Here is a 17,113-nt window from a genome sequence, read left to right on the forward strand (position 1 = left end):
ATATTCCAATTGTTGTGTTTGATGTTTATCTAAATTAATATATCAATACAAATTGACTTTAGAGCTTTCAAGTATCTTTGAATTATCAAGCTCGCACGTGATCAGGTTTTCCTCTTTTTATTTTTTCTTTTATATATATATTTGTTAATGATCAAGGCTGAAGAATTAAAGATGCATTCATTTGCATTACAACGACTTTGCTTATTAAGAAAAAAGAAAAAACTTCTTTAAGATATTCCCCATTCATTACTAACAAATAAAATTCATGGAACATGGAGGGGGTGAGGAGTAGGAGGAGGAAGAAGAGAAGGAAGAGAAGGAGATTATCATACACAGAATATCAAAATTGGTAGCGTGACATTTTTATATCATGTCACGTTATGCCTTCCTTCTTTCTTTCTTTCTTTCTTTCTTTCTTTCGACTCCTCCCTCTTTCCTCCCCGCAATCTTTATTCGGCTATCAGCGGACAAATTAATTGAGGGGAAGGTGACAACGAATAAAAAAAAATGATGTTATTGACAACAAAAAGCAGGGCAAAATGAGAAATAAGAAATAAGAAATGAAAAGTAATGACACGCTCAACAAGGCAAGTAAAAGAAAAAAAAAAGAATTTAGAGAACTAAAACGAAGAAAAAATAGAAAGAAAAGAGTAGCAAAGAAGGAAGAAAGAAAGAAAGACATTTGATTGAATTACAAAAAAAGAGAGACGGAAAGAAAAAGAAGAAGAAGAAGAGCAAAAGTTTGTGGCTTAAAGGTTTAAAGGTGGAACAATTTAGGGGAAGAATCTGGGAGACGAGGAGAAAGAGGAGGAGAGGGAGGAGAAAGAGGAGGAGAGGGAGGAGGAAGAAGAAGAAGAAGAAGTAAACGGAAGGAAGGGGAGGGGAAAAAGGGAGAGTATTTATCGTAATAATATACGCCAAACATTTGGCGTTTTTTTTATATTCTTTCTATTTTTCTTCGGAGTTCAATATTGCAGACCTCACTCCTTCGATAGCCGAAATAATCTACTAGTCAAGCAAAAACCTCTACATTATCATGTTGTTCTTTTCATGTCACGGAAGTAACCAAACTCTTTCTCTTTTCCAGTGCTTTGTTTACCTACCTATTCTTTTGTGTGTGACTAGAGTTACCCCGAATATTGTTACTCTTTGGCCATATCATGATACTATAAATCAAAAGTACTAACTTGATACCCATTCGATTACACGGCCCAAATTATTAACCATTTGTATAGACCCAAACAATTTGTAAAAAGTAAACAAATTTGTATATATATACAAGGATATTTCCACATACATGTGTGTACTCTACTATTCATGCTCGTAAAGTCTCTCATCAATACCCAACCTATAAACTTAACCAATTCACAAAAAAAAACAACTAGTCGATAAATAAACTATCTATAATGTCACCAGTACAAGAAGTTACACCAAGAGTCTCCTCTCCCTCAGACAGCGTTCTTTCAGTCACTCCAATTGAAGTTCCCCAAAAAATAGCACTTGGTGAATACATTTTCTACCGTATCACACAGGCCAATCCAAAATTGAAATCCATATTTGGTATCCCCGGCGATTTCAACATTGATTTTTTGGAACACGCTTATTCTCCCTTGGTGCTCAATAGAGGCGTAAAGTTACTAAACACTTGCAACGAACTTAATGGTGCTTATGCTGCAGACGGCTATGCCCGTGTAATTGACGGCTTATCTGTGTTTATCTCCACTTTTGGCGTGGGCGAGTTATCTGCAATGAATGGTATTGCAGGTGCTTTTGCCGAGTATAGTCCAGTGTTACACATTGTTGGCACCACAGCATTGGCATGCCAACAACTGGACAGCAAGAACAGGGATTACAATTGGCATCACCTTGTTCCAAACCACAATGTCTTTGAAGCACCCGATCACAACGTGTATAAAAAGATGGTCACCAACATCTCATGTGTACAAGAATCACTCGATTACGATATGGATGCAAATCGCCAAAAAATTGATTATGTATTGAAAACCATCATCCAAGAAAGAAGACCAGGCTACTTGTTTATTCCTTGCGATGTACCCAACTTGGAAATAACATCCAATTGGTTATTTTCAGAACCATTCTCTGCAGCATCTTGCTATAAAAACAGTCTCGAATCAAATCAAGTTTTACATCAAGTAACAAACAAAATCTTGGACTCTTTTTACAAGGCTAAAAATCCCTCGGTGTTATCAGATTGCCTCACCACAAGATTTGGTGCTCAAAAACAACTTGATTCATTTATCAACATTTTGCCCTCAACAGTTAAGCTTTTCAACTCAAACTTTGGTAGAAACGTGGATGAGTCAAAGGAAAACTATGTTGGTGTTTACAACGGAAACGCTTCATCAACACATCAAGTCCAAAAATCATTGGAACAAGATTCAGATTTCTTGCTCGTTTTGGGATTGTTCAGCACTGAAATGAATAATGGAGGTTACTCCTTTGACTTGTCGCAAATTCAAAACGTTGTAATAGTTCACCCAGATTATATTCGTATTGATGAAGAGGTGTACAACATCAAGAAACTGGATGGAGAAAGGTTGTTCCACATTGGTGAACTTGTTGAAAATTTAACTGAAAAGTTTGATGCGTCCAAGGTTATTGCCAATACGCCAATTAAATACAGATACGAGCCAAGTGCTCAACATGTCCCTTCGAGCAAAGATTCACAATTTGTGTCTCAAGTCAAACTCAATGACCATTTCAACAAATCGTTGACATCAAATGACTTGTTTATTGTTGAAACCATGTCGTTTGCGTTTGGTGTGCTGGAGATCAAATTCCCACCTGGTTTACAATACCTCAGTGCACATTCATGGGCCTCGATTGGGTTTGCACTTCCAGCAACTTTTGGTGCTACTGTTGCCATTAACGATCTCAATTCAACCAGAAGAATCATTCTTGTGCAAGGTGATGGTGGGGCACAAATGACTGCACAGGAATTATCCAGCTATATTAGATACCACCAAATTTTACCAAACAAGCCACAAATATATATGATTAATAATGATGGTTATACCATTGAACGAAAAATTAAAGGAGCAACAAGACCTTATAACGACATCAACGGCCAATGGAAATGGTGCGATTTAATGCAGACTTTTGGTGGTGTTGAAGGAAAGACACATAACTCGTATAGACTTGAGAATGTTGAAGAGTTTGACAGCTTCTTCTCCCAATCAATGTTGAAAAACAAAAACCAGTCATCTAACACCAACAACATCAACAAAGTGCAGTTTTATGAAATCATTGCTGGTAAGTTTGATGTACCTAGAAAAGTTGACCAAATGATGTGTAAACGAGTAGAGTAAGATGTTTTAAATGTGTTATACTTGTATAGAATAAATTGAAATTGCTCAAATACATGGCGAACCTCTATTCACGTGGTAGCATTTCTAGTTTTTTATTTTTTTTATTTTTCAAAAAAAAAAAAAACGATATTCTAGTTTACTTAATGTGATAAAATTGAGTTGAGAAAGAGGAGAGTAAAAATGTGAGAATCTAAAGAATAAACAGAGAAAGAGAGAAGAACAGGAGAAAACCTGAATGGTCGCGACTTAAGCAAAATGTAGTCCATCAACATTAATTACGTCTTGATTTTAATTCTCACTTAACTTGTAACAGCAATAATAACTACGAAAAAGCAGCAGCAGTAACAACAACAACAACAACAACAACAACAACAACAACAACAACAACAGCAGCAACAGCAGCAACAGCACTATAATCAGTTCCCAAATATTAGGCAGTGAAAGCAATAGAACATTCTCACAACACATTTATTCGAAATTCATTCAAGTCCACGCACTAACTCAGAATGGTATGTACAGTGATTTAAGACTTATTTCGAAATACAAATACTGACTAACCTTTTTTTTTTCTTTCTTCCACCGTTCAGTCTGCATTATTTAATTTTCAATCATTACTTCAAGTCATCCTATTATTGATCTGCACATGTACATATATCCACAGCGTCACACCAGCGATTCTTGACAGTAGGAAGTCTGGTATTTTGAGTATATTCTACAAATTTGCCAGGATCGGAGAGAGATTGAGTCCATATGTTGCTATTGGATGTTTCATTATGGCGTTCAATACATTAAGTACATAAGAGACTAAAGAAGCGTCTTGTTTTTTTTGGGGGGTTTCTGTTGTTTTTATTTAAAAAAAAAAAAAGAAAATAAAACATTTATAACCAAAGAAGCTTCATATTACTTTTACCTAAATTCATATTGTTCGTTTTGGGAGCTGCACAATACCGGTGCACGTTCATTTCCCACGATTCTTTCCAACGCATTTGCGTCCCATTTAGAATAGATTAGTTTTGCCCATGTCAAGTCCAAGTCACATTCTTCTTTGAACACGGATTTTCCAATAAACCTTATCAATTCCTTATAGAATAGCGGATTTGATGGTGGTACATACATAATCAAGTTTTTAACACCACTAATTTCATAGCGTCTGAAATAGTGCAATCTTTCTGTGTATAATATAATTTGAATTTTACCCAGTGCAAACTCGTGTCTTGTCCTTGTTAATTTTGATTGCGAGCTGTATTCATCTATTGCGCCAAAATTGTACTTTGTAGAATCCTTAAAGTGTTGCTTGACTCGTAAATAGTCAAAATATGATGGAATATAAATCATTATCCCATTACCATACGAGGACGATTGGAGCAAATGTGGTATAATAGAATTTGTAAAAAACTTAAAACGAGAATCTGGATCTGCCAAAGGCGATTCGCTAGGAAAACGCTGAAAGACTTGTTTAATCCTCAAGCCAATTGAGTTCATTATACTATTCTCTGATGTAATGACTGGTTTAAACCTAATCTTTCCCGCGAGATTGTGCGATTTAGACGAAACAAGATTGTTGATAGCGGGTGTTTGATACTCGCTAAACACCAAGGTTTGTCTCAACAATTTTGCTTGATCATTTATACTCCACATTCGGATTCTGCTGAAATCCGCATCGTGAAACTCTTTTGGAACCTTATTGATATACTTCATTACTGTGTTAACATGGTCCCAGTTCTGCATCTCGATTTGATTTGCCCGGTCAACAATAAGAACCTCGATGGACGAGATAAAGTCATATTGTCTTTTCTTCTTATCGGGATTTTCCAAAATCATCGATAATCCCAATGGTGATGCCAAGATAATATCTGATGAGTAAAAAGATGAATAAAGCTTCAATGTCTTACGAGTTAACTTCATACCAATACAAAAGAAATCATTATTATTTCCCTTGAAAGCATCTTGAAAGTCACCAGGTTTATTGGTTCTCGTTTCGGCTTTGGTGTAAAACTGAGTGGTAAACTTCTTTTTATTTTCTTGTTGGTCAGTTCCTGAAAGTTTTATAATCATTTCCACAATCTCATTACAAGCGTCTCTTGTAGGCAAGAGAATAAGGACTTTTGGTCTTGTAAATCCCTGGTCTCGCAATTCCAAATCATCGCCATCTTCATTCAGTTGGTGTAGTTTGGCAGTATTCTTAAGTATCCTATCTCTGGTTTTGTAAATATGATTCAAGGCATGGAGAGCATATAATTTCCTATAAGAAGAATTCAGAAATGCCTTGTATTGATAGTTGATGTCTTGATAGTTCAAAATGGGTTTAAGAAGAATCGACTCCAATTTCGAGATCGAGGGCCCATATGTAGATTCAAATGCAGTATAAACTCTTTTCTTCAATGGGTATTCGGAAATATCTGTACCTTTTTGCTTCAATAATGAAGATGGTATAGTAATGGAACTACCTGGTGGTGATTGTGTTATTGATGTCAACGACAAGTCATCGTATGACTCTTTTTTATGTATATTCCATTTTGCATTCTCTTTTAACACCAATTTATCTTCTTGTTCCAAATACTCCTCTGTTGGTTGATTAAAATGCAATTCAAATGCGTCGTTGTTTATGCCAGCGGGTGTGTCCTCATCGTCTTCTTCTTCTTCTTCGTCTTCGTCTTCGTCTTCCTTTTCCTCTTCCTCTTCTTCTTTTTGATCTTCCAATACAACACCTGCATTTTCATCCTCACCAAAGTCATCCTCATCCTCATCCTCATCATCTTTTACTGCGCTATTGTCCTTCTCGCCAGTTTCGCTTCCCGTATTCTCTAATCCCCTACCATTTTCCATTTTATTTCCAGATTTCATTTCCTGCTTCTGTTCAATCTTAAGCAATGTCAATAAGGCTTCATAAGCTTTACCCTTATCCTCGTCCTCCTCCTCTTCCTCCTCTTCTTTGTCTTGTTCCACATTTTCTCTACCATCTTTTACATTGCCCTCAATATCAAAGTCTCCTCCTGTTCCGTGGCTGTTGTGTTGCTCATCTTGTCCCCTATCACGCCTCGATGTACGTGTTACAGTCCTCAATTCCGACCTTCCTCGTTTCACACTCCTATCGTTATTTGAATTGTATTTTCCACCTCCGTCGTTTCTATCAGCTCCACTCTTACGTTTCACTTGTCTCGCCATATCGTGTCTTTCCTTAATGATTGTTTTTTTTAATCTACCAGAGTTGTTATCTTTTCTTTTTTTTTTTTGTGAAATCTGCTATGAAGATGATTTATTTTGCAATCAAACTGAGTTGTAGAAGAGCATCGTGAAATAAAAATATCAGGACATGTGCGTTTATTGACGCGACAATCAGAGAAAAATTTGGCGACACTGGAAACTTTTGATGTGTCTATTTCGAGCTCACACTACTACCCGCGTTGTTTCAAGTTGACCATTTCTAGGAACTTTTTCTTGATTTGCAGTCATTGTTAACGAACTTTGTACCGGTTCTCGGGCGTATTGAAGCAAGATACCCAGACACTACAGTGAAGTGCTTTTACTACCTTAAACCTACAAAAATTAAAACAAAAATAAAAACAAAAAAGGGAGAGAAAAAGAATTAGAAAAGGAAAATAACTATCTTTCAATAAAGGCTTCGATAGAATATACCAATAGTCTGTAAGAAGCGCAACATCGAGAAATGTCGGATATAATCGAAGATCCATTTCAAATGGATGATGATTTCGCCATTCTGCCGAACCAACTAAAGGACAACACAACTTCAACAACCCCCATTATTATACCGGACACATCGAAGGAGGGGGAAAAGCAGGTAAACTGTGATACCAAAGTGATGCCTGTGAGGTACTCTACACCGGAATCTATACAGGAGGACAATGAGTATATTCAATCAAGATTGCAACAATTAAATGTTGAAGCAAAAGAAAATAGGATAGAGGTTAACTCAGCGGGGAAAGAGTTGGGAGAGGTGGAAGACAAAGGAGAAGATAAGTTGGAAGAAGAGTACGATGAAGATGCTGATGATAAATTGGATGTCAATTTACAGAAGCAATTGCAGGAGGAATATGCACGAAAATTTGAAAAGATGAAACTGAATTACGGTGAGCCACCCTTGCTTCCAAGTCAGGATTCACATTTGCAACAACAACAACAACAACACCACCACCAGAATCAACTGCGTCTGCTACAGAAACGAGAACCAGACGCGCAATCGACACTGGCAGACACATTCACAAAGACAATTACCAACACCCAACAATTTCAATTTGATATAGATGAGGATGAGCCATTAACTCCACCGGAGAATTTTGCTTTGGTGATTAATGCAATCTATCGAAGTTCTTTTCCACAGCCAACCAATTTCTCATTCCTCAAACTGTTGAAGCTCAAATCTGTGCTATGTCTTATACCTGAAGATTACCCCTTGTTGCAAGAGCAATTTCTTGCTAGTCAAGGGATCAAATTATTCCAATTACCAATGTCTGGAAACAAAGAACCATTTGTAAAAATCTCGTCTGACTTGATCACCCAAGCCATACAAATTGTGCTCGACCCCAGTAATCAGCCGATATTGATACATTGCAATAGAGGTAAGCATCGTACTGGATGTCTTGTTGGTGTATTACGACGATTGCAAAATTGGTCCAAGACCATTATTTTTGATGAGTATAGGAAATTTGCTGCGCCAAAAGAACGGCCGATGGATCAACAATTTATTGAATTGTATGATGATCGAGAAATCAAACGGTATTGTTATGAACGAGGATTGTTGCCGCTACGATGGGGGTAAGAGAAAGAGAACAAGCATAGGTGCATGAGCAAATGAGTATAAGTAATTGGGGTGCATGAGCAAATGAATATAAGAATAGAAACAAAGAAAAGCGTTGACATATTTAAATTTTAATTAGGTTATTTGTTGTACTCTCAGTTTTTGTTTCATTATTTTCATTATTTCTCTCTTTTCCTTTTTTAATGATGACAGTGCTATCGATTTAAAACATTATCTTAATATGAGCTTATACATTTATAGAGAGATAAGTTCTAATATTCTAGGTTATCTGTGTCTGCTATTTTCTAGAATTCTTCTCTTTCTTCTTCTGCCCTACTTTATCTCCTTCCTCCCTCCTCCGCTTTCTTTCATCTTTCTCTTTGTAGTTTTTGTAAGACCATTTAAATTCAATAGTTTGATTTTATTCTAAGAAAGGGTGGAGCGGAGAGAGGGGAGAACAAAGAAATTATAAGAGGGTCAACATTATCAAACTTGACTTTTACTTCATCTATTTTTAAAACTGGCCTCTATTGCAATGACAATAATCAATAATGAAGCACTGACATATGAGAGAGAGAAGAGTAAAATGAATAATAATAAAAAAAGGAAAATTAATAAAAAAAAAACTTTCTCTAATTCTGGAAGGGACTTCTTTTACTCCAAAAGAATTCCTTACCGTATATACCTGCATTTAACAAAGCCAATCCTGTCAACCCAGCGGGTGTGAACCTTGCTTTGAAGAAACTCAGAATGGCTGATTTACCATTCACGATTAGATATAAACTCGACCATGCGAAATTGAAACCTGCAGCATTCAATGGATCACCATCATACATCATATATGTTCCAAGGGCCAATGCACCACCAAAAAAGGCACATGTTGTACGAGTAGGTTTGGCCAAGCTTAAGCTTTGTTGCAAGGCGTATGAGGAGCCTGATGTGCCGCTATTGGGGACTGCAGGTAACGGACGGGATTTCACTAGAGCTTTAAGCAAAAGGGCCAGGGAGAGTACGGCCGAAGGAATTGGTGATGTAGAAAGGTTATCGAGTCTTTGCACGATTGATGGATGGGAAGGTGATGATGTTGTGGCTGGTGCGTTGGTGCTCATTTTAAAAAAATTAGACTTAAATAATAATGGTAACAATACTAATAATAATAATAATAATAATAATGATGATGATAATAATATTAATATTATCTGGAACCTAGTTCAATTTGGTTAACTTCGATTCAATTAAACTTGTTTCAGTGTTATTTAATGATGTTTAGTGGAAAAGTGTGGTGAGGTAGTGCTGTGTTGGGAAGTGAAGATGTTTGTATTGAGTGGTAAATGGTGTCAATGGTGATACTTAATATATGATTGGTAAATGGTATACTTGTCGAGGTGTGGAGATATTTTCAAGTCGCGGAAAAGGATTTTAGCAACCGAAAGAGGTGGAAAAAAAATAAAAAATGAAAAAGAAACACGGTTAAGCCCCGCACAGTAGATTCCAGATTCCGAAAAATCCAAGTTTCGATGTCTCAGAGAGAAGAAGAAAAAAAAAAAGGGAAAAAAATTTTGATTCTTGAGATCTTGAAATTACGCTACCATGTGCGCTTTCTTCTTTGTTTTTTTTTCTTTTTTCCCTCCCCCCCCCCCCCACCCAAAGTAAAACTTGCTAAGAAAAGAATTTTACTATTTAAAAACAAAACTTGGTGTTTAGTGTGAGAAAGAGCTTGTGGGAAAAGGTACAGTATTAAATTTATAACCTTATTTTCAGGTTCCATAGTCTGAAGCTTTATTTTGGTATACTATCAGTTGTCTAAATCAAACTGACTCTTTTCAATTGTATGTCTAATAAACTTTTAATAGCTGTCAAAGATTATAAATCGACAAAACAAAAGAAAAAAGTATTCTTTTTTTTATTATTATTTTTAGTTATATTTTTTCTAAAGTTTTTTGTTCTTCTCTTTTTTTTTGCTTAAAAATGGCTGCAAAATTAAACTAAATAAAGGTTTTGGTTTGAAAACACCATTTTTTTTTTCGTTCTGTTTTATTACTGAACTATACTTGTATCAAAATAACATTTATAATACAACTAACAGAAGAATCTACTGGATGGTTAGTAAGCTACAAGGAACCAATAATTAACTGAAGAAGACAGTTTTACAAAGCCTAGTCCATACCACAGTGTTTTGAATTACATTACACGTTTCAAATTAAATTAAAATCACGTCAAAATGTCAAAATCATGTCAAATTGTCAAAGTATCAAAAATAAAATATATATTTCTCTTTTTTTTTTTAAAAAAAAAATCTAATGTACAGTATAGAATTGAATAAATATGTAAACCATCATAAATCGATCATCAACACCAATTGGGGGTTTTCTTAATTTCAGCATGCTGCTTATGATCTCTCACCTCTCAATCTTCTGGCCAATTGGATATCCTTCTTTTGGATAGTGACTCTCTTGGCGTGGATAGCACACAAGTTGGTGTCTTCGAATAAACCAACCAAGTAAGCTTCAACGGCTTCTTGCAAAGCACCAATAGCAGAAGATTGGAATCTCAAGTCGGTCTTGAAGTCTTGAGCAATTTCTCTAACCAATCTTTGGAATGGCAATTTTCTGATCAACAATTCAGTAGACTTTTGGAATCTACGAATTTCTCTCAAGGCAACGGTACCTGGCTTATATCTGTGTGGCTTCTTGACACCACCGGTAGATGGTGCTGACTTTCTAGCAGCTTTAGAAGCCAATTGTTTTCTTGGGGCTTTACCACCAGTGGATTTTCTTGCTGTTTGCTTAGTTCTAGCCATTTTTTTTTAGGTATATATGTATATGTTTATTTATTTAATGAGTTAACAAGTAAATAAAAAAAATAAATGAGTAAAAAAAAAAATGTAAGCTACGACCGATTAAAATCAAGGCGGATAAGATGGCAGTTTTATACTTGTAAACTTGTTGTGCGAATTTGGTTGTTATTATTATTGTTACTAGTTGTTATTTGGTGTTGTTGTTGTTGTTGTTGATAATGATGTCGTATTTCAAAAGTCGCGTATCTGAGAAAAGAAAAATAAGCAGAGAGAATAGGATGAGATGAAAACATACACAGAGACAGAGCAAGAGCAGGAGCAGGAGCAGGAGCAGGAGACCTCCAGTTTTCTTCTATGACCTGGAAAAGAAAAGGAAAAGGAAAAGGAGTATCAATACAGCAGCAGCTGAAGCTGTAGTAACGCAAGAGGAATAGTTAAGAGACTTATTTGTGCCCTTTTGGAGAAGGTATAAACTATGTTTTGATAATAGTTGGTGTTGAGCCGTGTTTGTTTAATTTTTCCTTTCCACGCGACAAAAGACGCAGTTTTATAGGAAATTACATACTTAAGAAATGCACACCTAATACTGCGTAATTTTGAGTCTACTGGTGCAACTATCAGAATGCATGTCTTTTCTCGCGAACAAAAATCAAACAAAGCGAAAAGAAAAGAAAAGACAGGGGAAAAAAATTAATTATGAGACAGAGAGACAGAGAAAACGATTGCCACGGTACAAATCACTGCGTTCTTCTTTCTTCCTTTCAGCACGAGATGGGTACACAAAACACGATGGAAGCAAGACTCTCCTTCAGCCCAATGCGACGTCTTTTGTGGCCAACTGAGGAGCCAACAAACATTGGTTCCTCGTCTTGAGGTCTCAGTTTTGCCGTGTTTTTCAATCTTGTGACATACTCTTTTCTCATACACAACAGCCTCATGATTACCAACCACCATCACTATTCATTCAAAAATTTCTTTTTTGTCCTATTTTCATCTATTTTTCTTTGTCCTTTTTTGTTTTGTTTGATTACGCGATGATGACACACGCTCAAAGCAATACTAAACAAATTTGAAGATTCATACTTGAAATCAGATTTAGATTCAGATCCAACATAAACTAATAAATATAAATACTCTCCGATACCCTCCCCACAAATATCTATTTCACTCTTTCAATTTTTTTTCTTTTTCTTTTTCTTTCCTTCTTATCATCATCATTTATAATTACCGTAGTTTGATTCTTTTTATTTTTAAAAAAAAAGTCAAACCACTAATTACAAACATATACATATAAAACACATACTACATCAACAATGTCTGGTAGAGGAAAAGGAGGAAAAGGTTTGGGAAAAGGTGGTGCTAAGAGACACAGAAAGATTTTGAGAGACAACATCCAAGGTATTACAAAGCCAGCTATCAGAAGATTGGCAAGAAGAGGTGGTGTTAAGCGTATCTCTGCCTTGATCTACGAAGAAATCAGAGTTGTCCTTAAACAATTCTTGGAAAACGTCATTAGAGATGCTGTTACCTATACTGAACACGCCAAGAGAAAGACCGTTACTTCATTGGATGTCGTTTATGCTTTGAAGAGACAAGGTAGAACCTTGTACGGTTTCGGTGGTTAAACTATTACACTTTTCCGATTCTCAAAGAAAAACAACAACAACAACAACAAATTATATTCAGTTCTTTTTATTTGTACATTAGATTTTCATGTTTAATATAACAACCTACAATTTTTTTGGTCTTGTTTCGATATCATGATATACATCCGACTTGCGTAGCAGCAATACAATGTAGATTTCTCTAACACATGTTTAGTTTTTGTCATTATTGTTAAGTAAAGTCACGTGCAAAGGAAAAACATGTTAAAGAGTACCAACGAATTTACATACAAATCAACTAGACACTGGATCAATCTTTGCAACCAAACAAACTTTGTCCTTGTATACTTTCTGAAAATGTATATTTTGCCACTTTATTCAAAACTACCCAAAAAAAAAGAAACAAAAAAGAAACAAACGAAAAAGAAACAAAAAAGAAACGAAAAAGAAACAAACAATTCCTTTACTAGCTTGTACTTTCCATGTCCACTCAAACAACCAGATCTCCCAATTTTCCACCCATCTTTAATTTCAGATCAATCATCTTGGTGATTCTTTTCTTCCATTTCAGCACGCTTATCTTCTTTGGAACTCGGTACGAGTTTTGTGTGAACATGGCCCATTTCTCCATACATCCCAGGTTTTCCATATCATGATGTGGAGTAGAACGAAACATGTACTTTGTTGGACACTTGCATCTACACCCTACACCATTGAACCTAGGTTTATCAGATAAACCACCACCCTTGTGTTCACTCTCGAATTGTCTTGGTAAATTCGTACTAGGCTCATAAGCTAGTTGTTCACCTGGTGCATTTGCAGGACAATGAACAAATGTGCCATGACGATACCCTATATCTCTGAAATAATGAATTTCTTTCAAATCGAGCATCATCCCAACAGCTAACGAATGCACAGGCGCATCACCCCATCTTTCTTTGTAAAAGCCACCCGATTTGTCCAAATAGTTGAATAAATCTTGATACGTTTCCGAGGTAAACAAGTCAACTCGGGCCATCTCGAAATTAGACCAAAAATGACATAAATTATACTCTTGGTGATGGAGGAAATCTTCGTGAAGCTGAGGCGATTTCTTACTCTCAGAGATGAGACGTTGTGCAATTTGCGGATACTTTTGAAATACCGATTCATCCTTGTCTTTGAGATCATGAAGGAATTTGGATAAATAGATTTGGTCCTGCACTTCAGTTTTGATTTCCTGTTCATTTGTCATTCCATCATAAACAGAAGGCGTTGCCCAATTTTCCTGTCCTTCTCCTGCGCCTACATCGGCAAGAAAATCCCTCTTGTCGTGTGTAAACAATCGCCAACTCGATTTAGGAGTAATACCACGCTGTTTAATAAACGCCTGCACATGTCGAAACAACCCCGGGATACTATAATACAAATCGGGAAGCATGACATTAAAACCATACTTTTTCCCCCTTTTTTCCATCTCCAAAAATGGATCATACGTTAAATCACAAAAGAACTCGACATCTGGCTCGACTCTCCAATACCAATCCAATTTCTTAACCAACGGGTGTTGGTAAAATTTTCCCAGGTAAAAACGACACATCTTGTGATAGCTGACCATATTTCCATACAAGATTTTTCGATCACCTTGCAGTTCTATCCACTCGTACAACTCGTCTTGATCCACATCATTGGGAAAATCCCAATCTTGAGCGTCAATCTTACCAAACTGAATATCGGAATCGGAGTGCGTGTGTTGTAGCACTGCAGCTTTAAACTCCTCGGTAAACTCGTCGTTATTAAGAAAAATCCACGGATAATTATACCATTGATTAAAATGTCGCTCCATTGACTGAATGCTATTGAGCACACCTTCAATCTCGGAGTTTCGACAAAGCATAACAAATGCTGCATTGGCTTTTCCGAGTTTGCCTGGTGCTAAAGATTCGGGCGCCTTACATCCATATTGGAATGGCGAATCTATTCTTGTGTCCAATCGACGCTGGGTCATTTTCTTTATCTCACGCTCCTGCTGTTGGATCGATGGTGTTCGTATTTGATAATTTATCCAATAAGGGTCATTATGCAACTGAATATAATCCCGTAGTCGAAGTGTAACAAATAGTATAACAAAGGTCACGAGGAAAATGGGAAATAGTTTAGGTGATCTAAAAATATATTTCAAGTTTTTAATCGGTGTAGTGTTACTTCGCAGCATAAGGATGGTTAAGTGTGGTATTTAAATAAGTTTAAAACATAAATATGAAGATCAGTGGTATTCTTTTTTCAAGTTCAGTTAAGCTAATTTGAGTTAGAAATTGGGTATTATGAAATTGGAATTAACTGGTTCATCTTTTGCAATCAATCTATAATCGAGGGAAATAAATTAAAAAAAAAAAAAAAATGACAAATACATCTTTGACGGGAGAGAGAAAAGTAAATAAAGTAAATAAATATTAAAATAAAAAAGAAAAAACTATGTATATATTGCCGGAAAACTATGTATATATATCACGTGATGATAAGTCTAATCACCAAGCCTTGTCCATTGCTTCGGTCTATGAATATCTTCTTTATCCAAACAACACTTTCTTTTCTCTTACTTTTTTTTTTTTGTCTTTCACCGAGCCTTCGAAATAGTAGAACTATAACTATTGTCTTTACTAAAAGTCATTAATCTTTTATTAATATCGTTATTGTTATTAATATTACAAGATTTTTTTTTTTTTTTCAAAAAAAAAATTATCACGAGTACAGAGTTTGCAACTATTATATATAAACTTGTAAACCATGTCTATAACAGAACCAAAAAAGGAAAAAAAGCGTCACCTTTCTTTCTTGACTATGGCTGTGCGCAAAAGAGCCAAATCTTCATTCAACTCCTCCGCTTTCAATCCTTGTGGTCCAACAAATTGTTTATGTGATCCTCTAGTTTGGACTCTATGACTGCTGCTTCCACTGCCATTTCCACTTCCACTTCCACCTACACCATTCCCATTGCCATTTTCTTTGCCTCCACCCATACTGTCATATATGAAATTTCCATCTTCCATAATCAAGGTATTGAGCGCATCATAGTCCTTGTCACTTAAATTGGATTCATAACCGCTTCCATGTCCACTGGTTGCACTATTATGGTGGTTATTGATGTGGTTTTTGTTAAATCGTGGTGTGGCACTAGCATTTGAGCTAGACATTTCGTCATTGGATGAATATCTCGTATATGGTTTTCTCCGTTTTGAACTCAGTGATAAGTAGCCCAGGCCATTGTGATGATACAATGAAGCAGAAGAACCATTTCCTCCACCAGTTTCTCTTCCACTTCTGGTTCCGGGTCCACCACCTCCGTCCGACAAATCGTCTATATCGCTCAACCCAGTGTGATCGCGTTTCCGTAACCGAAGATTCACTGCTTGTGCTACAAATGCTGAATCACAACTGCCTCCTCCCGTTCCCGTTCCCGTTCCCGTTCCCGAGCCACTTCCATTGAGGCTATTATTGCTGTTGTTGTTGTTGTTGTAGCTATTGCTATTCAACACATTAAGCAAATACTTGTCTTCTTTCAAATTCTTAATCTGTTTCTGTAATTTATCATACAATTTCTCCTTTATAAGTTTAATCATTCGATCGTAATTCTCCTGGGCCCGCTCCATATCCGAGAGATACTCTTTTTCAACACGTTTCACTTGATACTCTTCCCACAATCGTAATTTGGTCAATTCATAATCTCTTGTCTCTTCTAGTTGGATCTTTTGTGTAAGGTACTCCTCATCGGTACCTTGTTGCAAGCTGGCCAATTTATTTTGTAAATCATGCAAGCTATTGCGATAAAACATATCTCGATCATTTTTGAATGTGAGCTCGAGTTTGTTCAATCGAGTAGCAATATTGCTTTTCCTCTTGTCTCGTTTGCTGACAACAACTGCTAGTGAGAATAGTTAGTAATGAGTACAAAGTAATAAAAAAATAATCAATAGGAAATATTGATGGTGGTGATGGTAGATATCATATACATACTATCTGTTGCTGCTGTTGTTGCTGTAGCTGCAGATGCAGCTCCATTTCTCTTTTGATGGTCTTCCATAATAGGTTGTGTTGATATTTTGAGTGGATTTGCTACTGGTTGATCATATGATTATATCGGGATAAGAAATGTCGTTGCTCTTTTTGTTGGGCTGATTGCTATAATTCAGTGCAAAATGAAGACCTGCAGTGGGTGGAGAATCAAAAGTAAATGTAAGAAGCTTTGGGCTACTCAAAAAGTTATTAAAAAAAAAAAGGAGAAAGAAATGATGTCGAAGTGGTTGATGTGAAGAAAATTGGAAAGTAATTGGAGGAGGTGTAGGAGCAAAGTGTGTGGTTGAAATGAGAAGTAAAGAACAAAAAGAATTTAAAGACAAAACAGAGATTGAAATGAGGCTCCTCGTGTACTGTATACAAGATTTCCTCTTTTTATTTATTTATTTATTTATTTTTTTATTTTTTTCCTCCTGTTCTATAATTTTTATTTTCGGTTCGTTTCTTCTCTCTCATACACACACACACACACACACACACACACACTTATAAATCTCAACATATTGTACATCTTTCCAGTTTTATTGATTTTTTTCTTCTCCATCTTTTGCAAATTGTTTATATAGGAATATAA

General features: G+C 36.0%; 8 protein-coding genes across 8 annotated transcripts; 4 read left to right on the top strand and 4 right to left on the bottom strand. All coding sequences in view use genetic code 12, as the record gives it.

Moving 5' to 3' along the window:
- Positions 1-1,406: 1,406 nt before the first annotated feature.
- ARO10 (Phenylpyruvate decarboxylase) lies at positions 1,407-3,329 on the top strand (the record flags this gene model as incomplete). The annotated part of the gene is made up of 1 exon (XM_001525463.2): positions 1,407-3,329. One exon carries the CDS (start codon positions 1,407-1,409, stop codon positions 3,327-3,329), a length of 1,923 nt encoding a protein of 640 aa, XP_001525513.2.
- Positions 3,330-4,235: 906 nt separating this feature from the next.
- Positions 4,236-6,494, bottom strand: UTP25 (rRNA-binding ribosome biosynthesis protein utp25; the record flags this gene model as incomplete). The annotated part of the gene is made up of 1 exon (XM_001525465.2): positions 4,236-6,494. One exon carries the CDS (start codon positions 6,492-6,494, stop codon positions 4,236-4,238), a length of 2,259 nt encoding a protein of 752 aa, XP_001525515.2.
- A 502-nt stretch (positions 6,495-6,996) lies between these two features.
- SIW14_1 (tyrosine-protein phosphatase siw14) lies at positions 6,997-8,106 on the top strand (the record flags this gene model as incomplete). The annotated part of the gene is made up of 1 exon (XM_001525466.1): positions 6,997-8,106. One exon carries the CDS (start codon positions 6,997-6,999, stop codon positions 8,104-8,106), a length of 1,110 nt encoding a protein of 369 aa, XP_001525516.2.
- Positions 8,107-8,620: 514 nt separating this feature from the next.
- Positions 8,621-9,309, top strand: SIW14_2 (tyrosine-protein phosphatase siw14; the record flags this gene model as incomplete). Its single annotated transcript, XM_001525467.2, has 2 exons — positions 8,621-8,666; positions 8,786-9,309. 2 exons carry the CDS (start codon positions 8,621-8,623, stop codon positions 9,307-9,309), a joined length of 570 nt encoding a protein of 189 aa, XP_001525517.2.
- A 1,165-nt stretch (positions 9,310-10,474) lies between these two features.
- HHT1_3 (histone H3.1) lies at positions 10,475-10,885 on the bottom strand (the record flags this gene model as incomplete). The annotated part of the gene is made up of 1 exon (XM_001525469.1): positions 10,475-10,885. The coding sequence occupies one exon, from the start codon at positions 10,883-10,885 to the stop codon at positions 10,475-10,477; it is 411 nt and encodes a 136-aa protein (XP_001525519.1).
- A 1,310-nt stretch (positions 10,886-12,195) lies between these two features.
- HHF1_3 (Histone H4) lies at positions 12,196-12,507 on the top strand (the record flags this gene model as incomplete). The annotated part of the gene is made up of 1 exon (XM_001525470.1): positions 12,196-12,507. One exon carries the CDS (start codon positions 12,196-12,198, stop codon positions 12,505-12,507), a length of 312 nt encoding a protein of 103 aa, XP_001525520.1.
- Positions 12,508-12,976: 469 nt separating this feature from the next.
- omh4 (O-glycoside alpha-1,2-mannosyltransferase 4) lies at positions 12,977-14,680 on the bottom strand (the record flags this gene model as incomplete). Its single annotated transcript, XM_001525471.1, has 1 exon — positions 12,977-14,680. The coding sequence occupies one exon, from the start codon at positions 14,678-14,680 to the stop codon at positions 12,977-12,979; it is 1,704 nt and encodes a 567-aa protein (XP_001525521.2).
- A 607-nt stretch (positions 14,681-15,287) lies between these two features.
- Positions 15,288-16,546, bottom strand: SDS3 (histone deacetylase and transcriptional regulator; the record flags this gene model as incomplete). Its single annotated transcript, XM_001525472.2, has 2 exons — positions 15,288-16,387; positions 16,480-16,546. 2 exons carry the CDS (start codon positions 16,544-16,546, stop codon positions 15,288-15,290), a joined length of 1,167 nt encoding a protein of 388 aa, XP_001525522.2.
- Between the last annotated feature and the right edge of the window lie 567 nt (positions 16,547-17,113).

Source organism: Lodderomyces elongisporus, chromosome 3, assembly GCF_030384665.1.
Source record: "Lodderomyces elongisporus chromosome 3, complete sequence".
Classification (NCBI taxonomy): domain Eukaryota; kingdom Fungi; phylum Ascomycota; class Pichiomycetes; order Serinales; family Debaryomycetaceae; genus Lodderomyces; species Lodderomyces elongisporus.